The following is a 27,782-nucleotide window of genomic DNA, read 5'->3' as shown; positions in this document are numbered from 1 at the left end:
AGAGTATGCCTAGCTTAGTATCTTGCATAGTTATTAACTGTTTGCTGAATTAAATGAAACACTTTTCTGAAAACGCAAGACCTATCTCTTAAATCAATTCTGATAAGATATGTATTCCATTCTTACCTTTGAAAAGATCATGGAATCACAACAATTAGAACTGGGATGGACTTAAGAGATCATCTTGTTCAAAGTGCTCATTTCTCAGTTAAGGAGACTCAGATAAAGTCCAAAAATCCATTTAGTGTTACACAGATAGGAAGTAGAAGGGCCAAAATTTGATCCCACGTCTTTTCACTTCAATAAATAAAGGGGTAGCAGCAGAATTACTTGTGGATGCTCTTCTCAAAAGGATACAAAATTCGATTGTTGAAACTTCTCAAAATATTTTGGGGTCTATGGGCTAGATTTAAGGACTATGCCTAAATCACTCCAACTCTCACTGATTAGCCAAAAATAGGTCCTAGCTCAAGCTTCACTTAGTCACAGTTTGGGTTCCAAAGGCTCAGTGAATGTGAATAGCAATTATTTGGTGTTGGCCAGAAACCTAGAGGGTCTTTTTCCCCAAGATTTATTGGACTAGGTAAAAGAAGCCATTTTTAGCTTTTCACACCTAGTCTTAATCACTTATGGATGTTGCCTCAAGAAAAACTGACACCTGGAAAAGACTTGAGTTTAAAAAGCCAAGGTCTCCCATAGCATCCATGGCCATCCCCAGTCTTCCCAATCTAATCTTGCTACTGGACCCTGAAGGTTCTGGAGGAGAGACTGAGGCAGGTGACTTTGCACAGCTTTCCCTCCTCAAATCTTAATTCACTTGCAAGTCATGGCATTATTTGATGTCATGGTTCTCTTTAAGAATGAAGGACAAACAACAAAATAGGCATCTTTTGGCCATTTTATATTATATTATATATATATATATATATATATATATATATATATATATACATATATATACGCACATACATGTATATACATATATATACACATACATATATATACATATATATACACATACATATATATATACACACACACACACACATATATTGTATGACTGATTAATTTGTTAAATGTTAAAGAGGAAAAAGGAGACAAATCTAGTTTTCTTAAAAGGGGAAAAAATGACAAACTTCAACATTCTAAATCCCTATGGTTAGGAAAAGTCATTTAGATGGTCATTTGATGGTCCTAAAGTGGTGATAGGAAAGGCTGCAGAGAAAGTTCACTACAGAAAGTTCACTAAAGAAAATTTGCTAGAATTTTCCCTTAACAGAAAACAGTTCATTGTAAACAAAAAGAAATTGCTTAGATTCTGAATAAAACTTAAAACATATTTGGGTAGAAGGTGACTTCAGTTTAGCTGTACTTTTCTGACTTAGGGCCTTTTTCAAATGAAGATTTTTGTAAAATGCTGGAATATATCTTAACTTACTAAGGAAAGTGTCTTCATGGCACAATCTTTTCAGAGCTGAGTTGTACCACACCCTTCCCTTTCCTTGTTCCCAGTGGTGCTTTAAGGCACTGAAAACAAAATCTTAGAAGATGCAGAATCTCATAAAAAACAAAATATTAAGAAGAAAGAATACAATATTCTTTTAATTTTTATATCTACTTGATTTTTTGTGGGATCTTGCATATCTGCATATTTGAGAATATTTAAAAATGTATATACTACATCTCTACATACTACAGAGAAGTTAGAGGTTTTATTGATTTAAGGTCAATCAAGTCAAGGTCGAAGGGAACTGAACATAATAATCTAAACTATTCATCTATAATAAGAGGTCATCTTGGTCTCCACTTGAAAATTTTTAGTGATGGGAAACTCATTACCGTGCCAAGGAAAATTCATATACACACATATATGTATGTTAGCTATGTATATTATTTCTCTATTCACAACAAATGTATATATTTCTATGTATATAAAATTGTGTGTGTGTGTGTGTGTGTGTGTGTGTGTGTGTGTGTGTGTGTGAGTGTGTGTGTCCTTAAGCTTAATGAAGCTTTAAGGACAGGAAAATCAGTTTATAGTTTCCCCAAGTTTACCACTTATACTTTAATTTCACTCTGGGTAGAAGTGACACAGAAAAAAAAAATAATTGTATAGGCAGGAGTTTATTCTATTAGCCTTAAAAAGCTACACTGATGATATATATTTGCATTATAGATTAGTTTCTTCTTAGTAACCAAAAAATCACTTAAAATAATTCACTTAACCAGATATGGATTTTGGGACTACAATAGTTTTCTTCACTACAGTGAACTAAATGATTTGATTGGATGGATGAATCACTCATCCAGGGGAAATAGTTTACTCTTCAGGAATTTCACGAGGACTCCTCAGAGAAAGAAAGAATATCAAGGTCCTGATATCCCACACTTGTGAAATGCTTTGGTCATATCTGTTCCCTCGACATATCTTAACTACTATTTGCTATAACTTTATTGACAATATCCTTCCTGATTTTATGAATCCTTAGATAGTCTCTTTGGTGGAGAGTAAAGTGTTTTGGGAGCAAATTTTCTGTAACTATTGTTCTTTCTATGCCATTTGAGTAAATGCCTTTTCAAAGTTGGAGCCAGGTAAGGTGAGTATGATAGAAAATGGTCATTAATTGAAAAATACAAGTTACATACAAAAATTTAGCATTCATCATTGAATTGTTATTCTCTTCTGAGTAATTATGGATCCCAATTAGGAAGGTCTTATTGGGTTTGGGGCTTGATTCAATCAATACAATGGTATCTATAGTCATCTAGAGCACCTAGAACATTTCATTGTCTTTAGGGAATCTATCCTCCTTAATATGACAAGTGAATAAATCAACTGATCACCTATTATGTACAACTGTGATAGACCCTATGGATACAAATTCAAAGAAGAAATTCCTACATACTTAGGAGTATAGTCTTATTATTATATATGTCCCTTGTTTATAATCAGAGTTGTCAAAATGTATCTTTTTTTTCATTTTTCAAGTAATCTTAAGTGTTCTTCACTTTTCATGAAAAAACTTTTATTGGAGAGCAGTCACTGAGCTAATTTATGTTCTAATCCTTGTTACCTTTCATGACTACATCTATCCATTTAGCAAAGATTTCAAGGTTTTCTGCAGTGGCTTTTAGACTTGCTATGACATGGCATTTACTTAATATTAAATATCTTTAGTTGTTAAATTTTTTAGATTGTGTAGTTGGATATTACTTCTTTTATCCATTTCTCTATTTTACAATTAATAGCTTATTTAAATAGGTCAGGTTGGCTTTCTTTTAATTGAAAACATTTTTCCAATTTTGGCCCTTTAACTTGTTTTTTTTTTTTTTTTTTTATTTCTACCCCTCCTTTTTGTTGATGATCTGTCTATAGAAGGACAGCTGATTCAGGCACATTGGTTGCCAGAGATTTCTTGTCAAAGATATAATTAAAATCACTTTTGTTGGGGCTTCTCATCTTTTAAAAACATATTCATGATATATAGGTCTGCAGTCAATGTGCAGAGCCTTTGGTCTCTTTTATTTCTTAATCTTAATTGTATATTGATTGGCTGCTGGTGGTTCTTCATTCTCAGAAGATCAAAATGACACTGCTATGTTAGAATCGAGTTATAGTGTGCCCGACTGTGGATGATCAGAACAACAGCAGCTCGGAGTGCTCAGTGTCCATAGGTCAGGCACAAATAGTCTTTATGAACGTTTGGGTTGACTTCTCTGTGAATCTGAGCTAACTGAATTCTGCTTTGGTCACAGACCACAGCACCTTCTCTGATGAAGGCCCACCATGCTGGGTGGTCCTGTGCCAAGACCAGTTTCTCCCGTGTTAATACAATCAATTCTAATGTTCTTAAGAGAGAGACTTTGAGAGGGTCCTTGTATCACTTTTTCTGGCCATCTTGTGAGTACTTGCCATGCATGAGTTCTCCATAAAATAATCTTTTTGGCAAGTGTACATTTGGCATTCAAATAATGTGCCTAGCCCAACAAAGTTGTACTCTATGCAGTAGAGTTTGAATGATTGGCAAGTTAGTTTGAGAAGGGGTTCAGTTTCTGGTACCATCCTGCTGGATGATCTTTAGAATCTTCCTGAGACTTATTCATTTTGTTGTTTTCAGCCACATGATCAAAAGGCCTTCAAGGAGGACAAACATGGAATCAAAGTCAACTACTGCACTGACAGCAAATTCTTTAACTTGAAAAGACTACAAGCCAAAACTAAAGTGGAAGAAGTGTTTGTGTATGATGTTTTTTATTTGCAGATGATCATGCATTCAATGCAGCCTCCAAAATTGAGATGCAACTAAATATGGATCGATTCTCTGCTGCTTGTACTAATTTTGGCCTAAGAATCAACACCCAAGAAAACCAGCACCACACCATCTATGTGGAACTATCAGTTACAGCAAATGGTGAAGCTTTGAATGCTGTGGATAAGATCACTTATCTTGGCAGTATACTTTCCAGGGATGTCATTCTGATAATGAGATTGACACATGCATTGCCAGAACTAGCTCAGTGTTTGGGAGGCTCTGAAGGAAAGTGTGGGAGAGGAGAAAGGTGTTAAGACTATGAAACTGAAGATCTACAAAGCTGTAGAAATGTGCTGACCTCATTGTTGTATGCCTATGAAACCTGAAAAATACACCAGTGCCATGGCCAGGAAACTAAATCAATTCCTTCCTAATCCTATATTTAGACATGTGTGTATGTGTATGTGTGTGTATATATATATATATATATATATATATATAAAATATATATATATATATATATATAAAATATGTGTTTACATATATGAACAAATGTGTATGTGCATACACATATACACACAGACATATATTTTGTGTCATCATATATATTGTAATATATATTTTACCATTCTCCTCTTGGCTCACATTTGCATAGAATAAAGAATCAAAATACATGTTGATTCAATTTGGAGGATCTTATTGAGTTCCTCATAGAATTATGCTACATCCTCATAACACTAATAGTTATATTGATTTATATAACCTATAACTGTTAACATGGGTATTTTAATTTATAAGTGCTAATAAGAAACATTGAAATTTGTGATAATAAAGTATCTTGTTGCTTGTAAAGTATCTCTTGTTGCTTTTGGACACATGGTAAAACCTACTCTGCCAAATGCCATCTCCAAGGAAAACCTTTTAGCCAGCCTCTCTTTTATCTTCAACTTCCTTTTGTTTTCTGCTTCCATTTTCAGTATATATACCAAGATAAGTTTCAGTTCAATTATTCTGGTAGTATGGACAAGTAGCCCACATTTAAAGCAGCAATAGTTAAACTAATGTCTATATGCAGATTAAAATTTTAACTTCTTATCACTACTCTTTTGCCAATCTTCTAACATTACTGCAAAAGCAGAACATGAAAGAAGTGGGTGTAAGGAAGAAGGGGTAAGATTGAGCACCATTTTGTATTTTTCTTTGATTGTTATGGCCAAATTTTCTACATAGTGAATTCTAATTGTGATACTTTTCTCTGTATTTAGGTAAGCTTGTCACCAAAAAAGTAGACAGTTTGCAAAGTGAACAAATTCAATGTCTTTTTAGTGATGTGACAAGATGGAGGCCTAGACAATTTATCTAATTATCATGAGCTCTTGAACCACTCCAAAATAGAATAAACAAGAGATAAGAGATAAGTGATCACAGTGATCTTTGGGAATGTGACATCAAGAAATTGAACAAGATAATAATCTTATGAACAGCTGAGAAGGCTAATCTATAATTCCTAATATTCAGCACCAGCTCTATTAGCACTCACCATACAAGGCAAACAAGGGCTGGCAACAGAATTCAACTCTCCCTCTCCCTCTTTGTAGATCACTGACAGCCAAAAGCCAGAAGCTTGCCCTGGCTGGGATGACAATGTGACAATATTCTGTGCTCCTGTGGGTCTCAACCATAGAAATGAAGAACAAAGAGCTCTGGGGCAAGAAGCCAACGTGTGTGGATCTACCAGGTCTGGAAAAAATGGGGAGACCTAAAGCTGATAAAATATCAATTGCCTAACACTATAGGAAGCTGAGACAGCTTTGAGATTCCCTACCCCAAGGAACAAAAGCATAAGGAGCACGAAAGAATACATGGGAAAAAAGACTGACAATGTCAAATATCCCAAGGAAGACTTTGAGTGCAAGCAGATAAAGCAACAGGGAAGATATTAACAAAAAAAAAAAAAAAATGACTTACAAGTCTTCTACATGAATTCAAAACATCTAGGGAAGGGGAGAGAGAAGTATTAAGTATGAATGGTCTATTGTGCTAAAAGCTTCACATCTCCAGGAAGAATTATAGTTATCTGGCATTTAAGGATTTTTCAAACAAGTTCCCATTCTACCTTTCCACCATTTTATAATCAGTCCTATTTGTTGTTCCACACACTCTGTCTCCATGCTTTTGGGTCATGTGGAAATACGTTTAGGAGAATCACAAATATTTAATCTATAATGCATTGCTTGCTATCTTGGGGAGGTGAGGAGGAGAGGGAGAGAGAAAAATTTGGAACATGAGGTTTTCCGGGAAGAATGTTGAATGTCTCTGCATATGTTTGGAAAAATAAAATATTAAAATGTGTGTGGGCCATTTCTTGAAGGTTCTTTCCAGCTCTTCATCTATGATTTTAATTCAGCTCAGTTGCCAAAGATAATTTCTCATTTACTCCCAAGACTCTGTCTTCTTGTCAAGACCAACCCTTCTAAACTTCACCCCATTCCCTTATTCTACAACTTGAACTAAAATGTCCCAGACATTTAAAATTTTCATAAGCCTGGAATTCTTTTCCTCTTCATCTCTGCCTCCTGGCTTCCTAGAATAAAATTGTTATTTTTTACAGGAAGCCTTTCCCAATCTTAATTCTAGTATTTTTTCTCTTTTGATTTATCTCCCATTTATCCTGCCCATGTGTGATCCTGACTGTGGTTCCTTGTTTAAATGCTTTCTTTTTGGCTGCTGGCAGTAATTTTTTTATCTAGAAGCTCTGGATTTTAAGGTTCTTTCAGGAAGTAATGGGTAGATTTTTTTTCTATTCTCAAGTAGTTCTGAATAATTTTAATGTATACTTTTATGGACAATGATATCTAAGATTTATTGTTCTAATTTTCAGATAGCTTAAGATTATTAGAATCTCTATCCTTTATTTTCTAAGACAACAGTTTTTAATAGGAGATATCTTTTTTTCATATTTTGGATTTTATTTCAACATCTCTTGTTATCTTACAGAGTACTTTAGATCCATTCTAATTTTCAATCTGTAACTCATGCAAGCTTCTCTGTTTTCTCTATGTTGTTTATTTGCATTCTAAATCCTCTTTGCTAGTCATTTCATTTATAATATCCTTTTTTATTATTTATTTCATGTCTATCTTTGGACAATTCCCTTCCAGGAACAATTGGACAATTAACCTTTATCTGAGACTTTGCCAGCAGTCACTGTGAGCTATTTTCCTTCTTTAAGCTTGGATCAGACATCTCTGAATTCATAACATTTCTTCATTGTTGATGTCTTCTTCTGTTTATTTCATAACTTAACTTTAGCTTCCTGAATTAACTATTTCTGACTGTACATGAAATTTTGATGGAATGGTGGGCCCCTGTTTGTTTTCTGTAATTTCTAATATTTGGTGGAACAATGAATAAAAGAAAAAGAGGGTGACCTATTGTCGTTTATAAAATATAAAGGTTGCTAAAAAATAAACAGAACATACTAGGAAGCTAGCAGGAAGAAAAACTGGGCCAAAGAGGTCACCTGAGGCTAATGTTGGTATATAATTGATAGAGCTATGAAGTCAAATCAAATCAATAAGCATTTGTTAATAGGGCTGGGGAATCAAAGAAAGCAAAAACAATGCCCTTTCTAAAGCCTCAGAACTCACATTCTAATGGAAGAGATAAAATGTGAAACATTTAGGGAAAAGTAGAAAGCAGTGTGGAAGAACTTAGATTTAAACCAACATCTTACACAAGATCTCATAATAAATTAAAAAAAAAACGAATATATGTTGTATAACATTAAAAAATAGACTAGAAGAAAAACAGATCATATGTCCTTTCAAAGTTATAGGCAGGCATGGAATGCTAGAAGTATCTAAATTTTTAAAGGAAAAGTTAAATGAATTACACTTGAAAAATGATACTAATACTATATAATAGGGAAAGATGTTAACTTTCCCTTCTCAGAATTAGATAAATTTAAATAAAAAATAAAAAGTTGATATGAATAGAATCTTAGATATAAACTAGACATGGTGTATATCTGGTGTGAATCGAATGGAATAGAAATAAACTTAAAAAAAAAAATAGTGCTACTATGTAAAGGGCTAGAACTGAGCAATGCACTTGGATAATGAAGCACGTGAGACTAATTGCCAATTGGACAGTTCCCTATTAACTTGTTTGAAGGTTGACCCTCCCCAGCTGTTCTGTGCTGACTTGATTGGTGGGACAAAGAGGGGGAAGTGACTTGTGTGGGAGGAGTAGGAAAAACTTGGGGGGTGGAACTCATGCTCTCTTGAACTCGTGACCTGGCATTGGAGGGGCCGTTAAAGATCAAGAATAAAGAATAAATCAGCCTGACTCCAGCTGATTTCTGGGAAGATAGAGTTCCAGCACTACCATATGAAAAAATGCTCCAAGTCATTATTAATCAGAAAAATGCAAATTAAGACAACTCTGAGATATTTACCACACACCTTTCAGATTGGCTAGAATGACAGGGAAAGATAATGCAGAATGTTGGAGGGGATGTGGGAAAACTGGGACATTGATACATTGTTGGTGGAACTGTGAATATATCTAGCCATTCTGGAGAGCGATTTGGAACTATGCCCAAAAAGTTATCAAACTGTGCATACCCTTTGATCCAGCAGTGTTGCTACTGGGCTCATATCCCAAAGAGATCTTAAAGAAAGGAAAGGGACTTGTATGTGCAAGAATGCTTGTGGCAGCCCTTTTTGTAGTGGCCAGAAACTGGAAGCTTAAGTGGATGCCCATCAACTGGAGAATGGCTGAATAAATTGTGGTATAAGAATATTATGGAATATTATTGTTCTGTAAGAAATGATCAGCAGGATGATTTCAGAGAGGCCTGGAGAGACTTATATGAACTGATGCTGAGTGAAATGAGCAGTTCCAGATCATTATATACTTCAACAACTATACCATATAATGATCTATTCTGATGCACGTGGCCCTCTTCAACAATGAGATGAACCAAATCAGTTCCAGTAGAGCAGTAATGAATTGAACCAGCTACACCCAGCGAAAGAACTCTGGGAAATGAGTGTGAACCACTACATGGAGTTCCCAATCCCTCTATTTTTGTAGCCTATATTTTTGATTTCCTTCACAGGCTAATTGTACACTATTTCAAAGTCTGACTCTTTTTGTACAGCAAAATAACTGCATGGACATGTGTACATATATTGTATTTAACATATACTTTAACATATTTAACATATATTGTGGGGGTAGGGGAGAAAGGGGGAAAATTGGAAAAAAAAGGTTTTATCATTGTCAATGAAATGCAATGGAATATTATGGTTCTCTAAAACATGTTATGATTCTTACAAGGTACTAAGACAGTGGAATTGATAGAGACAATAATTATTTAATTTAGCATGGTTCAGTATGATTGATCTGATCCTACAAGGAGATGTTATGGGCCAGAACTTGAAACAAGGTATTAAGTGGAATTGAGGATTCAATGGTTAAATCTAATTTAGCATTGATTTAATCCTTCAACAAATAATGGTTTCCTAGTGATGTAATAAGTGGAGTATACTCTGTGCACAGCATATAAGCAAGAAGCTCTCAGGACCAGACAGAGAAGCCCACAAGCCCTCTCTCAGGTGGAGTCAGATTCACTTCAACTTCCACCTTTGTGCTGGATGGGGACAAGTGGGGCAGAAAGAAGGAAGACAGAGAAGTGGTGGCAGGAGAATACTGAAACCAAGATCTGGAAGGCCTTCAGAAAACTAGCTGAGCCCCAAGTGATGTAGTATAAATTTGGCAGGTCTTCACCGAAATGGAGCTGTTTACTTAATCTTATGCTTTAGACATTGTTATTAGTGACATAGATGAAGACATTATCAGTATGCTTATCAAATTTACAGATGACACCAAGCTAGAAGAGTTAGGTAACAATGAGAGATTGTAAGGATTCAAAAAGATTTTTTAATGCATTGGCTTTAATCTAATGTAATGAAATATGGAGAAGCTATAAGTATATGATAAGTATATGATATAAGTATAAGTATAAGAGGATAAGTATATGATTCTTATCTGGAGCTCTATTCTGCTCTTAATTGATCAGTGTATGAAAACACATAATTGCTTATTGTATTGTCCTTTTTTCACATGTCTACATAGTTCTCTCTCTCTTTCTCTCTCTCTCTCTCTCTCTCTCTCTCTCTCTCTCTCTCTCTCTCTCTAGATATATATAGTCTCAGAATGGTAAAGTGGCAAAGATCATGCTAGCATGTTTAGAATCAATTATAGTTTTTTCCCTTTTTAGGTTGTGTACTTTTTCCCTTAAGGAGACAATTAGGCTCAAATTATCAGTCATCATTAATAATATTAAATATAAAAAACTAAGACAATTAGGGCCTCAGTGGATATATCGAGTGCTTTAACATGAAGTTAAGACAACTGGGCTTTCAGTTATATGAACCTGGGCAAGTCAATTAATCTCTCTGTGCCTTAGTTTCCATACCTATAAAAGGGGACAATAAATAATAAAACTTAACTCACAAAGTTATTGTGAGAATAAAATGAGATAATATTTTTAAAACAGTTTGCAAACCTTTAGTGCTATATTATTAACTATTATCATAGATTATAAGGTTGAAAAGAATTGATTTATACTTGGAAGATAGAACTAAATGTGTAATGCTGAATTGGTAGTCTGGGGTATGGTTCAAATACTACCAATAGTTGTGGAACTCTTGGCAAATCACTTAACTTCTCTGAGACTTACTTTATTTATAAAATAAGAAAGTTGGCTCATATGGTCTCCAAGTTTCTTTGAGCTTCAAATCTAGGACATGGAGAACTATAGAATATACTACTTAACTTTTCTTGATCCAGGGTTGATTATACCACTGAGATATTAGAACTACTAAAATGTTTTATCTACTTTACCACATAATTAGCCCATGTAATGTGTCAATTCTGAATGGTTTTCTATATAAGCTCTTTCAGATTTTTAGCTATTTATTGAAAGAATAGGTTTTTTGGTTTGGACTACATAATTTGGTTGTCCAAATGAATAAAATTCAAGTTAAGGAAACAGATAGCAAATGTTTACCTAGTTATTTCCCTCTCTTTCTCCTGTCTATGGGTACTAAAATGACTAAGTAAATAAGTGGCTAGCTAAGTTGGTACGCAGCATGGAGATGGTTGTGAATTAGTCTAACATTTATCAGACAAATGCTTTTTAAAGAATAAAACCTCTGTAACAGGGCCAACAGGTATTTTTAAAACACCTAACATGTATTGCCAGTATGCTGGTTGCATGTAATCCAATGTGAAACACACAGAAAAAGTTCAGTTTGCTACAACTGCAGAAACAAACTTTCTACACATGACCAACTTCAGCACTCAGAACAACATTATTAAATAAAACATTTATAAGACCCAAATCTTATTGTCAGGGAGTTTCCAGTACACATGGGGGAGAGAGGACATATACATAAAAGGAAACTAATACTGAGTGTGAAATCCTCCACTAAAGTTCTGCTTTATACCTCATCATAATATGTAAGCAGACTTAAATTCTTTAGAAGAAATGAGCTCAAAATGAATAGAATGCTTTCAAGAATGAGATGCTGAAGTCATAAACAGAAATAACTCAAAGGAAGAGAAAGTAGGAAATTATGAGAACAGTGAAATTGCACATGGAAGTCATCAACCAACTTAATTTTCAAAAGAGATATACAAAAGATGGAAAAGGGAAAATAATGGACCATGACTACAAAGGCATTCATATAAAAATAGTGAATGAAGTGCTCAAAATGAGCTTCAATCATGAATGCTCAGAATCAAATCACCCAGCACTCTTAAGCACTTTAGGACTGATAGCCTTATTAGAAATGACACACATGATAGCTGAGCCCTCCAACTCCAACTAATAAAGTATATGATTGTTTGATTCCACATATTTTGACTTGTCACCAATTCCTAAGTTGAACTAAGAGGAATATAGTTTCTCTTTTTTTAAAGGACTATGGTGTTTTCTTTCTCTTCAACTATATATATGTATATACATACATATACAAACATATATTCAATATTTTATATATTACATAATGCAATTAGATATTTATCTATAATTATATTGTAAATGCACTAAAATTATTTTCATTGGTTTTTTTTGTGCAACCAAACACAACTATATGTATATATGTTTGTATGTGTGTATGTATGTGTATATATATACACTAAGTAACCAATTAAAGAGCATAAACATTAAATGAGAAAACTGAAATTTTCAGAACTGGCTGAAGCATATGGAAAGGATCAATAGAAAACAGGGAATGAAAGAATTAACTAGCAAACCAGGAAATTTGGCTTCTCCTTGAAGAAAAGAAGGGAGCCAGAGCTTTATATGGATCAGCAATATAGTTCCAGTTGTTCTGTAGCTTACAATCTGAACATTTCCACCATTTTCTCTTCCTGTCTATAATTCTTTTACTTTGTTTGCAAACACCATTTGGGTCCTCCAGCATCTCCACATAATAATTACCTCTAAGTTACCCATTCTGCTTTCTTCCTTTTTCTCAGAAATCTATCCAAGTCAAGAAACAAAAATGTGGGACAAGTGATGGTCCTGTAAACTCCTGATCCTTTGTTCATATATAATCTTTTGAGGGCCTTTTTGAGGGAGTGAATTTTCAGCTTCATGAGAAGTGACACAGTCCACATACCTTCTCTCTCATGCATACATAAACACATAACAAAAACAAATCCTCTACACACATGAAAAAGAATTTTTAAAGCTCTATTGAGGCAAAAAAAAAAATCAAAGAAGGAATAGAATTGCTTCTTTAAGTGGGAGATAGATAAGACAATAATAGATTTTTGTTTGTTTTAAAGCAAAACTATTCAACTTTTAACTTGGTAATTTTCTTTTCTGCCAAAAATATACTCTACAGACTGGGAAGACAGATTAAAAATGGTTAACAGAAAGTTGGCATGTAAAACAAACAAGGGGCTGGTAAGAATACAGCAAGATAATGGGTTCAAGTCATCTGGCCCAAATAATCAACAGTCTAGAATGCTAAACGAATTGGTAGAAGTTTTATCTGAATAACTGCAAATGATCAAGATTACAGAGAACAATGGAAATACCATAAGAGTAGAGAAGGGCAAACCTCTGGATTTACAAAAAGTCAAGAATAGACTCTATAAACTATAGGTCAGTGAGCATGATTTCAATTCCTGGACAAAAACAAAAATAACTAAACAGGTCTCAAAAAGATCTTCCACTTGACTTCTAAATCCCTTGCAATCTATTCATATTTCTCAAATGAAGTGACTTTTTTTTTTTCTTTCAGAAATGGTCACTTTCTTGCCAAATTTAATTTTCAAGTTCACATCCTTTTGGATTTCTCTGCATTGACACTGCTATCTTTATGGATTCTCTCTTTCTCTGTGTTTACATAAAAATACTGACATGGAACTCTTCCTATCTGTCTGATTATCCTTCTGAAGCCTTTGCCACATCATTTTCCATATCCCTCCTCCTATGCATGTGTGCCCACCAAGGTAGTGTCTTGGACTTCTGTACACAACATTCCATCTCCCACCTCCCTGCCTTTATATACTACAAGCTTTTCCTCATACTTGGAATACTACTACTTCTTTTTCATTTGGAATTCCTTCAAAGCTCATCTAAAATGCCACATTCTTTAATGCCACCTTTATTGTTAGTGCATCTCCACTTTATTTGTACATAAGTAATATTTATTTATTTGTGAATGTATATTATCCCGAGACAGAAAGTAACTTCTTGAAGGTAGGGTCTGTCTCATTTTTGTCTTTGTATCTTTAGAACTAAAGCAGAATCTGGCAGAGTAGAATTTTATTAAATGATTGTTGATTGATTTCTTAACAGGAGAAAACAAGGCCAAAGCTAATAATTTGAATATTTAATAAGGATAAGAATATATGATTCAAAATATTAACTTTACAACTTCTTCAGGGAAGAAATGTGGCTAGATTTAAGTGATGAAGAACATCGAATTACAAAATGTCAGAAGTGAAAGGGCTATCTAGTTAGTCAACTCATTACAGAAAGAAAATCCTCTCTGTGTCATATACAATAAGTAGTTATCCATCTTTCTGCTTGAAAATCTCCATTTGGGGAAAAAAAAAATCTCACTACTTCCTGAGGCCGCCAAGAAGAATCATCTGGAGATTTGAGTATATTGTAAATATGTTATGAGTCAAACATATAACAGCAGTCAAAACAGCTAAATGTGCATCTTCATTAAGAAAGGTAAAGTATTCAAATTGAGGGCTATAAATGTTACTCTACTCTAGCCTACTCAACCCATATCTAAAATTTTGTATTAACCTAAGTTTTTTAAAAGAACGTTTACAAGTTGAAGAACATCAGATAAAGGCAACCAATTTGGTAAGAGGATCTGAGACTAGGAAAATAAGTTGAAGGAATGGAGGATGTTCAGCTAGGAGAAGAAAAATCCTAAAGAAGACCTGATGCCGCTTCAGTAAAGGAAGGGCAATTGTATGGATGAGGAAATGGACTTCTGCTTGTCCTCATAATAAAGACAAACAAGAAAATACACAGATTTAGACTTGATATAAGAAAAAACTTCCTAATAAGTTTATTTGTCCAAAATTAAAATAGACTGCCTCTAGAGAAAGTTAAATCCCTCTCCCAGTAGGAAATCAAGTAGAGATTGGATGAATACTTGTAATAGAGCTTATAGAAGAATTTTCTGTTTAGACAAAGTTTGAACTAGATGACCTTTCAGGTCCCTTCCAACTTGTAAGAATCTTAACAATTTTTAAGAAATACCACTGCCTTTTTACCATCTTTCCATCTGGCAGTAGATTTGTGTTTATAAATATAGATGGAAAGAATTCAGGTCAATTGCCAGAAAATAATCATAACTACTAAAAAAATTTTCTACAGCAATTTGAGAATTGTTGAATAAAATGCAGGGCCTGAAGTCAGGAAGACTCATCTTTCTGAATTCGAATCTGGCTTCACATATATACTATCTGTGTGACTGTGCTTATGATACTTATCCCTGCTTGCCTCTATTTTATCAACTGTAAAAGCAGATAGAGAAGGAAATGACATACCTTTTTCCAATACCTTTTCCAAAAAATTTTTCAAAGCAAAATACATATACTATAGAATACTTTATTCCAACTTAAGTAGGAAGGCAATAACCTTATCATACTTACATTTATACTCATTTATAGTAACTGCATGGAGAACCTACAAAGGTCTTCCCTGTACCATATTCCTCTATCAACCATCCATGAAGAAAGCTTAGCCTTCACTGAAGGAGGCCCGAGCAAGAATCCTAAGCTATCTATAGTTTGGTACATGTATATATATATGGTCATGGGATATGAGAGTAGATGGTAGATTTTAAAAGCAAGCACAAAAATACCTCACTGCAATAATGTGAATCATGTCAAAATGGACTGTTTACCATTCAAAGATTTCTTGGAGAATACCATAATGAAATGAAGTGCAATGCAGTTTTGTAAATTGCAAGATAACGTCAAATCACAGGCTGAAACTATTCTCTTATTCTAAAGGTAGTATGTCCCAGGCATTTAGCACTTAATGGAAAATTAAAACTTAGCAGAATTTCCTAGGCAGATTTTAGACCTCTAAACTCTTAGATTCTGTGATTCCTTATAAAGTATGGATCAAAGATTCTGAGAACTATGAAATTTAGGAAGCAGACCTCAGTCCATGTTGGCACATACCTTGGTTAAATGTCAAAAAGTCAGTCCTGGGAAGATTAGTCTTGGTCCTCTATATTTTCCTGCTTCCACAGGCACATGAAAATCATACCATGTCCCTTTTGTTCTATCAAAAATGACATTTTCTAAGTGATCAGAACTCATAAATAGTAATTGCATATTGCAGGAGTCAGTAAACTAAAGCCATTAACTGTTTTTGTATTGCCCATGAGCTAACTGGTTTTTACATTTTAAAATAAAAATAAAGTTATTTGGGACATTTTTTCTTTGCTAGGACTCCTTTCACTTTTAACTGTCATATGTACAATTTTTTAAACCCCAGAAATAGCCTACTGACCTGAAATTTATATTGGTTTTGATTTGAGAGTATAAGCCTTGTTTCAAAAAATTTTGAATCACATTAGAAGTTCATGAAAGAATCAGGAATTCTCACCATTTGTAGAGGATGAGAAACAGTGCTGGACATTGCCTGAAGACTGAACGGTACAATTCTGCCAGAGATCAGTTGCATGGCCAGGTCCTATGATCCATTGCTAAAAACAAAACAAAATTAAAAAAAAAAAAGAACTTTATGAATAAAGGTGATATTGAAGTACAAAAGAAAGCAACAAAATATGAAAGTCAGCTACTAACTACTGTTTCGATGAGCAGACATTTTTTAGCAGAGTAAGAACAGTAAGGCAGTTATCAAATATAACTCCATTTTTCTTTGGAGGACAAAATACCATCCTCTCTTTTAGCTCTTCCTAATATATCTCCCATACCTAAGAAGCTGGAAAGTTGGGGTCCTGCACAGATTCCTGGGAAAAGAAAAAGGACTAGAAGGAATTAGTAATATGATTATTTGGTTATACTTGAAATTACAGGATTAAAGGTAAACAAAATGCTTGGGGCCTTGCTCAGATTTTGTTGCATAATTTTAAAAAAGTCTCATGTGTTTAATTCCTAAGAGTCAATGCTTCTGTGTTTCTTATTCATGAAAACGTCTTTTAAAAGTTTTATCTTTAACAGAAGTCAAACTTGGTAACACCTAAATTTAGTCCAGCAAAACTAATTGTTAATTTTCCTTTTAAATAAAATCAAAATCCTGAAAAATAATTTAGAAATGATCTTCATCCGTAAAAGTAATAGTATTGGTGCTCTCTAGCCCAAAAGTGTGCAAAAAGTATTTTATAAACCTTAACTGAGCTACTGTGCCATTGAATAGATCTGGTAATAATCTCTGGTATTTGAAAAATATCAAAATAGGCTTTCACAAATGCCTCATTTCCTTCCCTAACTTCCATGGAAAAGGAAAAATCTAGATCTGCACTGAATTTAAGTCTCAGAAAGAGGCACTGAACTTTCACTGGAGATTTTTATACACAGTGGAAACTGCTTATTTATTCTCTAAGACTTCATGAAAGAAGGCAGAGAGCCAGGGCTTGCAAAATATTTTACAATTTTTCATTTTGAAAATATGTCCAAATGACAATTTAGGACTTACGGAGGAAGGACAATATAGGCAAGAAGGGGCTAGGTTTAAATAGTGGAATAATGGAGGGGATTATCTTTCTTCCTGAAGTCTCCAAATTCTGACAGGAAGTATCTGTCAAGTCTGAGCTCTGTCTTTTGGAGGTGGGGGTTGGGGAGCCAGTACTCACACTGACAATAGTGGAGATGAAAAGGAGTACCAGCACTGCTACATGGAGCACGATGATTCCCAGGAGCAAGAGCAGCATTTTGTCGAAAAGGATCTTCTATCCTGCTACGGGTGAGAAATTAGGGATATAGTTGAAAGTACTCCCCAACTGGCCGTGCTACAGGAGAGTTGGTTGGGAGGGCCTGTGTGCCTGCTGTATTTGTGTCTCAGATTGAGTTGGAATCTCGAAACTGGGCGGGTCGACCAATGGGCTGGACTGACCTCATCCTGGAGGGGGCAGCAACAGGCTGCCAGGAGAGAACACTTTTCTCTCTTGGCTTGGGGCCCCTTACAGAAAACTGTGCTTTCTTCCCACCCACTCCACTCTACCCTCCCCCCCTTTTTTTTTCTTTAAAACAAAACACTTCGTTAAAGAAGCAAGCAAATCTGGAAGGCAAGGGGCATAAAGACATTTGTAATATAAGAAACAACCACTTACATCCAAATGTGTTCTTCAGGCCTTAGACACCACCTAAATCTAGAAGAAGCTTATGGGTTTTGAGACCCTGCAAACTACTTTCCTGGGTAGTTCCACAAATAAAGGGGTTCCTTTCTTCATAAGTACTAGAAAAAAGGAGAGGAAGTCAAGATCCTGTATAGATTCCCAGAAGAGGAAAAATGACCCAGAAGGAATCAATTCCTTAAAATGTGTCAAACATGACAAAGAAACTTCAGCAGAAGAGTTTCTTCTCTTCCATTCTTTTATTCTCTTCCTACTTAACATAGAATTCCTGATTTTGAATAAAAAGAAGCAATGTAAAAAAGTCTTTAGATGTCTAAGTTTGCAAGAAGGTATTTTGAGAGAAGAAAAGGAATGCAAGCAAAGCTGCCTTGAAAACTCAAAAAGTTTGAACTCTTGGGTCTTTGTGTGTTCTTCCATGAATTTAAACATTTATATGCCGCAGGTTTGGGGAAGAAAGGATAGTACTTAAGCAGTCCTCCTGCTGCTTAGCTTGTAAGGCTTTTATACTTCTCACAACCTAGGTTGCTACAATACAGTTTCCCTTTCTGTCTCCATGCTGGGAGGTTATAGACTTTTCCAAACCAGTTCTGGCTCAATCTCCAAGCTGCACTCTTTATTTCCATTGCCTGCCACTAAGTGTTCTAATATATATCTTCTCACCAATTTCAGGCCAAACTCAGGGTGGGCAGGGCAAACTGGTTCTCTAGATACTTAACCTTGTGGGATCTAGGATGCAGCAGTACTAAAGTGGAGTAGAAGAGAAATCTGATGGAGTTTTATTTTGAGAAGGAAAGGGAATAAGTGATGAATTAGGTCTCTAAAAATTTACGTATCTAAAAATCCCGAGGGAACCGAACATTTCAAGGTAATTTCTTAAAAAACAAAACAAAAACAAAAACCTCTCCCTTTACACACCTTTTCCTAACCTCCCTCTTACCACTGGAGTAGAAGAGGGAGGGAAATTAAACAAAACCCCTCGAATGTTTTTGATTAAGTTTATCTACCTACCATCAAAAGAGTTAGGGAGAGAATTCTGAGAACACATAAGCCGAACGGGTTTAAGGCAAATGACTGGAGTTATGGGAGATAAGGTAACGATCATTTTTTCCTGTCAGAAATTTTTCCTTAGTAGAAATTTGGGTAATTACACGGTTAAATTTTGTTATCCCGAGAAATATCTTCTTCCCACCCCTTCATATCTTCACTTAATCCCGAGACCCTTTCCATCGGAAAGAATTAGCGGGAAGGGAGGGCACGTTTACAAGCACAATCTCGCTTTCCCCAAGGTTTAACCCGATTGCCAACAATGGCCCAAAAGACATCTGAAAGGCCAGGCCATGCAGTCAATTCCGGAATTTCGGCATCATTTGTCCCGGGACCCGCGCCAGAATATCCAGATAAATTCCATATGCTTCAGCTTCCTACAAATTCCACTTCAAACCAACTTACGGTCAAAAAATCAGTAGTCCCTGCTCCAGGAAGTAGTCCAAATGCAAAACTGACCCAGGAAATAAAGTCTTCCGGCGACAGCCTAATTTTCTGTTCCTATTCCCAAAGGCAACTGTCTGGGACTGGATGCAAATGAAGTGAGCAAAAGGGAGGCTCTGCTAGTTCGCCTTTTACAGGAACAACGCCCTAATTGTTTTTGGATTAGGGTGTGTCCCTGTGTCTGTTTGTAGAAGGATGGAGGAAGGGAAAAGGACTGTTACTCAATTTTAAATCTTTCAGGGAAAATGATGATCTAGAGAAAGGCAGCCTTGGGACTTATTCTGTCAGACAGTCAAATACTTCCACTGCTCAAAAGAGAATTTCTCACCTCACATCTCGCCTCTCCCGGTCCTATAGGGCAGTCAGCGCGGAATCCCAAAATTGACAAAATACCCTCCCTCACCAAGAGCCTACTCTTGCAGACCCAGTGTCTATAGTGAAATCCCCCACGTTTGCGTACTTTTAGAACGAATATTACACCTATAGTGAAAGAGTTGGGGGCAGATGGAGAGGAGACCCAGGGAAATTGAGTGGGTAGGGCTCTGTGAAGCTCAAGAGGTTCAGCGGCTGGAGGGACAGGATGACCTGTTCCTGTCCGTGAAGAAACAGCTTCAAAGCATTCCTCTTTCCTATGGCATTTCTCCATAGCCCCAGCAACCAGGATCAGAACTATCTCCCCGTCCTCACTCTGTACCTTGGTGCCCCTTCTATCTTTTTCTCTTTTCTGACTTTTACCAAGGAAAAAGTCCCAGCGTGTGGAATGCACTGGTAGCACCACAAAATGGGTTTAACTTCTTATTCTAGAATCTGGCTGCATTAAGTCTTGAGTCTCATCAGATAAAAGCTGTGTCCATTAATGCATATGTCACTATTGCTCATAAAAATGAAATCTTCCTGGACTAAAGTTATGAACTTTAGGAGAATGGTATAGGTAAAGGTATATGTTTCCCAGTCCTGTTTGTTTGTTGTTTTTTATGTGGGCTAGGAGAAAGGAGCAGCAATAATTTTTCTCTTAGACTTTGCTTGTCCTGGGACTTTGCTTCACCTTAGGCCACAAGTTCCATTGTTGAATTATTGAGAGAATATCTTCTCCACCCTGTAAGCCCATAAAGTAATCAGCTTGTGGTGAGGTGATTGTGTTGTGGACAGAATGTACTAGACATGACTAGTTCGAATTTTACAAGCCCACAAATAAAAACCTCATATATCAGCTTGATGGTTGAGAATTGATTGAAAATGTTTCTGATCAAGATTTAAATCTCTCCTATCTATGCTTAGGATATGAATAGTTTTAGGGTTTGATTTTGTTTGTTTGATTGATTAGCTTGATTTTAAAAATAAAAGTTTTAGACTTACCTCCTTATCTAAACAATCAGATACTACTCCAAGAATTTAATTCTCATTCTCTCTCTCTCTCTCTCTCTCTCTCTCTCTCTCTCTCTCTCTCTCTCTCTCTCTCTCTCTCTCTCTCTCTCTCTCTCTCTCGCTCTTTCTCTCTCTCTCTCTCTCTCTCTCTCTCTCTCTCTCTCTCTCTCTCTCCCCCTCTTTCCCCCCCCTCTCTCTTTTAAAATACTCAACAATTCCAACAAATAATAGAATATATTAAATGTATGTGTATGTGCTTGTCAACAAAACTTGTCAAACTACAGAAATGCAATTCTTTCCTCTATTTTCTTATAGTACATGAAGTGGTAAGAAGCTCCAGTTGACAACAGTAGCAACAAAGATCCCAAGGTTGGCAGATCCCTTTTCAAAGTGCTTCTTTGAACAGTTCTCTTGCTGATTCCTTCTGCTTACTAGAACCCCAGATCTTATGATTTCCCAGTTTATTCAACCATTTTTCCACTGCTGGTATATGTCATGATTGTCTGAGCACTACATAATCTCTACTATTTAAAGAGACATATTTCATGTATTCTCTCTGAATACAGAGAATATGAAACAGCTATTCATATATTGAATATTTACACACAAGAATAAATTAATAGAATGATTTGGTTGGCATACAAAAACATTTTATGAATCCTTATACATCTTTTATCAGTTCTTTCTCTAGAGGTGGAAGACATCTTGCTTCATAGATTCTTTGTAGCTGGTTTGAATTTTTATGGTACTCAAGATGGATTGGTCATTTAAAGTTGTTCTTAAGACAATATTTCTGTTACTATGTACAGTGTTCTCTTGGAACTGCTTATTTCATTTTTTATTATTTTTTTGCAAGTTTTTACATATTTTTTCTAAAATCAACCAGCTCCTCAGTTCTTATAGTACAGAAATAGTCTGTCACATCATATGCATATTGTAGTTGTCTAGAGAATAATGGGAGTCTCTGAAACACTTTCAGAAGGTCTACACATTCAAAATTATTTTTTATTTCTATTATAGTGAATATCTATAAATATAACCCACATAAACAAAAGCTCTTTGGACACATTTTTTTTTTTTTTTACAGTACATATCCATGGTTAATTTTTTTTTTTACATTATCCCTTGTATTCATTTTTCCAAAATTTCCCCTCCCTCCCTTTACTCCCTCCCCTAGATGACAGGCAATCCCATACATATTAACTGTGTTACAGTATATCCCACATACTACATCCATACTACTATCCTACATATGTGTGTAAAACCAAATTTTCTATTTTGTGATCAATAATGATCTCCAGTTTTCTTTTGGTCATAAATTCCTTCCTCCTCCACAAGTCTGAGAGGTAAACTATCCTATGTTCCTCTAATCTATTTATGATCTCCTTCTTTATACTTAAATCATGGACCAATTTTGATTTTATTTTGGTATATGGTGTTAAGTGTGGGTCCATATCTAATTTCTGCCATACTAATTTCCAGTTTTCCCAACAGTTTTTTTCAAATAATGAATTCTTATCCCAAAAGTTGGTATCTTTGAATTTGTCAAACACTAGATTGCTATAGTTGTACACTATTTTGTCCTGTGAACTTAAACTGTTCCACTGATCAACTAATCTATTTCTTAGCCAATACCAAATGGTTTTGGTGACTGCTGATTTATAATATAGCTTTAGATCAGGTACACTTAGATCACCTTCATTTGATTTTCTTTTTCATTAATTCCCTTGAAATTCTTGACCTTTTGTTCTTCTATATGAATGTTGTTGTTATTTTTTCTAAGTCATTAAAATAGTTTCTTGGGAGTCGGATTGGTATAGCACTAAATAAATAGATTAGTTTAGGGAGTATTGTCATCTTTATTATATTCGCTCAGCCTATCCAAGAGCACTTAATGTCTTTCCAATTATTTAAATCTGACTTTATTTTTGTGGCAAGTGTTTTGTAATTTTGCTCATATAATTCCTGATTTTCTTTGGTAGATGGATCCCCAAATATTTTATATTATCAACAGTTGTTTTGAATAGAATTTCTCTTTGTATCTCTTGCTGTTGCATTGTTTTGGTGATGTATAAAACTGCTGAGGATTTATGTGGATTTATTTTGTATCTGTTGTGAATTATTTCTAATACCTTTTTATTAGAATCTCTGGGGTTCTCTAAGTATACCATCATATCATCTACAAAGAGTAATAGTTTGATTTCCTTATTACCTACTTATTCCTTTAATCTCTTTCTTGACTCTTATTGCCGAGGCTAGCATTTCCAATACAATATTGAATAGTAATGGTGATAGTGGGCAACTTTGTTTCACTCCTGATCTTACTGGGAAAGGTTCCAGTTTATTGCCATTACATATGATGTTTACTGATGGTTTTAAATATATGCTCCTTATTATTTTAAGTAATAGTCCATTTATTCCTATACTCTCAAGTGTTTTTAGTAGAAATGGATGTTGGATTTTATCAAATGCTTTTTTTGCATCTATTGAGATGATCATATGGTTTTTGTTAATTTGGTTATTGATATGGTCAATTATACTAATATAGTTTTCCTAATATTGAACCAGTCCTGCATTCCTGGTATAAATCCTACTTGATCATAATGTATTATCCTGGGGATGAATTTCTGAAGTCTTTTTGCTAATATCTTATTTAAGATTTTAGCATCAATATTAATTAAGGAGATTGGTCTATAGTTTTCTTTCTCCATTTTCAACCTACCTGGTTTAGGTATCAGTACCATGTTTGTGTCATAAAAAGAGGTTGGACTCCTTCATCCCCTATTTTTTCAATAGTGTATATAACATTGGGGCTAATTGTTCTTTAAATGTTTGATAGAATTCACATGTAAATCCATCTGGTCCTGGGATTTTTTCTTAGGGAGTTGTTTAATAGCTAATTCTATTTCTTTTTTCTGAAATGGGACTATTTAAGCTATTTACTTCCTCCTCTGTTAATCTGGGAAGGCTATATTTTTGGAAGTAGTCATCCATTTCACTTAAGTTATCAAATTTATTGGCATAAAGTTGGGCAAAGTAACTACTTATTATTGCTCTAATTTCCTCTTCATTGGTGGAAAGATCCCCCCTTTTCATTTTTAAGACTAACAATTTGATTTTCCTCTTTCCTTTTTCTGATCAGATTTACCAAAGGTTTATCTATTTTTTTGTTTTTTTTTCATAAAACCAAATCTTAGTTTTATTTATTAATTCAATAGTTTTTTTTTTTTTTTTACTTTCAATGTTATTGATTTCTCCTTTTAATTTTAGAATTTCAAATTTAGTATTTGATTGGGGGTTTTTAATTTGGTCTTTTTCTAGCTTTTTAAATTGCAGGCCCAATTCATTGATCTTCTCTTTCTCTAGTTTATTCAAGTAAGCTTCTAAATATATAAAATTTCCCCTTATCACCACTTTAGCTGCATCCCACAAATTTTGGTATGATGTCTCATTGTTGTCATTATCTTGGGTGAAATTATTAATTGTTTCTATAATTTGCTGTTTCACCCAATCATTCTTTAAGATGAGATTGTTTAGTTTCCAATTACTTTTTGGTCTATTTACCCCTAACTTCTTGTTAATGTAGTTTTTATTGCATTGTGATCTGAGAAGAAAGCATTTACTATTTCTGCCTTCCTACATTTAATTTTGAGATCTTTATGTCTTAATATATGGTCAATTTTTGTATAGGTTCCATGAACTGCTGAGAAGAAAGTATACTCTTTTTTTTATCACCATTCAGTTTTCTCCAAAGAACTATCATACCTAATTTTTCTAATGTTCTATTCACCTCCTTGATTTATTTCTTATTTGTTTTGTGGTTTGATTTATCTAGGTCTGAGAGTACAAGGTTGAGATCTCCCACTATTATAGTTTTTCTGTCTGTTTCTTCTTGCAACTCTCTTAACTTCTCCTTTAGGAAGTTAGATGCTATACCACTTAGTGCATATATGTTTAGTGTTGATATGCTTCATTGTCTATGCTACCCTTTAACAGGATATAGTTTCCTTCCTTATTATCTCTTTTAATTAGATCAATTTCTGCTTTTGCTTAATCTGAGATAATGATGGCCACCCCTGCTTTTTTGACTTCACTTGAAGCATAATAGATTCTGCTCCAACCTTTTACCTTTACTCTGTAAGTATCTCCCTGCTTTAAGTGTGTTTCCTGTAAGCAACATATTGTAAGGTTCTGACTTTTGATCCAGTCTGCTATCTGTCTCTGCTTAATGGGAGAGTTCATCCCATTCACATTTATAGTTAAAATGACTTATTCTGTATTTCCTGCCATCATATTATCCCCAGATTATGCTTTTTTCCCTTGTCCTCCCTGAACCCCTTCCCCAGTATTAAACTTATGGGCTCCACTTATGTCATGCAGCTCTCTCTTTTTAGTATTCCTCCCTCCGCCTTTTAAATCCCTTCCCCTTTCTTGTACTCTTCCCTTATTATTTTTTTCCTTTTCTCTTTTCCTCTTCCCCCTTTTAATGAGGTGAGGATTCTCTGAAAAACAAATATGTCAATTATTAACTCTTTGAGCCTACTCTGATGAGAGTCACACAATGTTCCTCCCCCTGTCTAAATTACCTCAGATATGGTAAATTTTCTTTGCCTCTTCCTGGGATGTAGTTTCCCTATTTTTATCTCCCCTTTTCTCCTGTTTTCTGATACTATCCCCTTTCCCTTTCTACTTCCCTTTTTTTATGTTATATCAGTAAAATCAAATTATACATGTGGACTTTCTGTATATCCACAACAAATACAATTCTCAAGAGTTCCTTTTACCTTTTTCTGCTTCTCTTGAGTCTCTTGAGATCAAATTTTTTGTTTAAATCTGGTTTTTTTCTTAGAAACAAATGGAATTCTTCTGTTTCATTAAATGTCCATCTTCTTCCATGGAAAAAATGCTAAACTTAGCTGGATAGTTTATTTTTGGCTGCATTCTAAGTTCGTTTGCCTTTCGGAATATAAGATTCCAGGCCCTTGATCCTTTAATGTGGAAGCAACCAGATCTTGAGTGATCCTTATTGTGGCTCCTTGATATTTGAATTGTTTTTTTTTCCTGGTTGCTTGCAATATTTTTTCCTTAGTTTGATATTTCTGCAGCTTGGCCACAATATTCTGTGGAAATTTTTTTTTTTTAGGGTCTTTTTCAGAAAGTGTTAGATGAATTCTTTCAATGCCATTGAAAGAATGCCTATTTTCCCTTCTGTTTCTATTATCTCTGGACAGTTTTCTTTGATGATTTCCTGTAAAATAGAATCTAGGCTCTTTTTTTCATCATAATTTTCGGGAAGTCCAATGGTCCTTAGATTAACTCTCGTAGATCTATTTTCCAGGTCTGTTGATTTTCCCAGTAAATATTTGACGTTATTCTCCAAATTTTCATTTTTTTAAATTTTGCTTGACTGATTCTTGGTGTCTTGATGAATCATTCATTTCTATTTGTTCAGTCCTGATTTTTAATGAGTTATCTTCTTCATTGACATTTTTTTAGTTCTTTTTGTATATATCCAATTGAGTTTTTAAATGAATTATTTTTCTCTGTGGAATTTTTGTTCCATTTCACTAATTTTTTTTTTTTTTTAAGCGAGTTATTTTCTTTTTCCAATTTAGAAATCCTACTTTCTTGGGAATTCTATATCTTTTTCAATTCACAGATCCCACTTTCCTGTGATTTTTTAACCTTTTCCAATTCACAAATTTTGTTTCCCTGCACTTCCTGTGAATTCTTTATGTTTTCCAATTCAAATTTCAGGACGTTGTTACTCTCTAGCATAGCTTCTCTTTCCTTTGCCCATTTTTCTTCTAACTTTCTTTTGAGGTCTTGAATAGTCTCTTCTAGGAGAGAGTTATGTGATGGGGGCCAGGTATCATTCCCCTTTAGGGTATTATCTAGAGACTGTCTAATGTTAGCCTCCTCAGGGTTGGATACCTGCTCTTTCTCTGTATAGAAGGTGTCAATCATTCTCTTCAATTTCTTGCTCATTATTAAAAACCTATGGGGTCTGTCTTTAGGGTAGGAAATTTACTAGCTTCCTCACAGAATGTGGATACTATGGATTGCAGCAGTCTTGTGAAGGGGCTAAGGGGGAGCTCTGGGAGAGAGTCCCCCCAACCCCCATAGGAAATGCCTCAGAGATGAAGAATCCTTGCTGTGTGGCCTAGCGACTGCCCTGAGGCTAGAGGCTGAACAGTGAAAGCGTCACTGCCAGGGCCAAAGCCCCACCGTGGGACTGTGGATATTAGCAGCTGACCAGCTAAAAGCCGCACAGACTGGAAGTGTCTCTGCTGGAGAAGCACAATTACTGCTGCAAGAGTTTCGCTGCTGTGGGAGTTTCACTGCCTCAGGATGAGCCCCCCACTGTGTGGATTAGAGGCTGCCCTGGGCTGTGTTCCCTGCTGTGCATGTCCTTAACTGCCCCAAGGACAAGCCCCGAACAGCAGAAGGCGGCTGCACAGCTGTGCCTCAATCTGTGTTGAGTCAATTCCGGTTTGGGGTAGTCATAGATTCTGGTGTTTTTTGTTTTTTTTGTGACAGAGAAGAAGGTCTATTAGTACCAGATTTCAAACTATATTATAAAGCAGTTATTATTAAGATGATTTGTTATTTATTAAGAAATAGAGATGTTAATCAAAAGAACAGATTGACAATATAGTATATAGAACTAAGTGAATATATATTGATATAGTGTTTGATGAACACAAATATCCAAATAACTAGAAAAAGAAATTGTTGTTATTGTTCAGTCAGTTCAGTCAGTGTTCAATCAACTCTTTGTGATACT

The 27,782-nt window shown here is 35.0% G+C and overlaps 1 protein-coding gene across 2 annotated transcripts in view; it reads right to left on the bottom strand.

The window, feature by feature from the left end:
* Positions 1–19,751, bottom strand: part of PMP22 (peripheral myelin protein 22) — a 37,157-nt gene extending 17,406 nt beyond the window's left edge. The window contains exons 1-3 of one of the 2 annotated variants that reach the window (XM_074265094.1): positions 19,592–19,751; positions 17,642–17,745; positions 16,432–16,531 (exon numbers count right to left, since the gene is read on the bottom strand). In XM_074265094.1, the coding sequence (XP_074121195.1) occupies positions 16,432–16,531; positions 17,642–17,719 (178 nt within the window). In that variant the 5' untranslated portion in view covers positions 17,720–17,745; positions 19,592–19,751. The remainder of the gene's footprint in view (positions 1–16,431; positions 16,532–17,641; positions 17,746–19,591) is intronic. The other variant, XM_074265095.1, reaches the window with a different exon arrangement.
* Between the last annotated feature and the right edge of the window lie 8,031 nt (positions 19,752–27,782).

Source organism: Sminthopsis crassicaudata, chromosome 4 (genome assembly GCF_048593235.1).
Source record: "Sminthopsis crassicaudata isolate SCR6 chromosome 4, ASM4859323v1, whole genome shotgun sequence".
Classification (NCBI taxonomy): Eukaryota; Metazoa; Chordata; class Mammalia; order Dasyuromorphia; family Dasyuridae; genus Sminthopsis; species Sminthopsis crassicaudata.
Note: the sequence above shows the minus strand (reverse complement) of the source record. Positions and strands in the feature narration are given on the sequence as shown.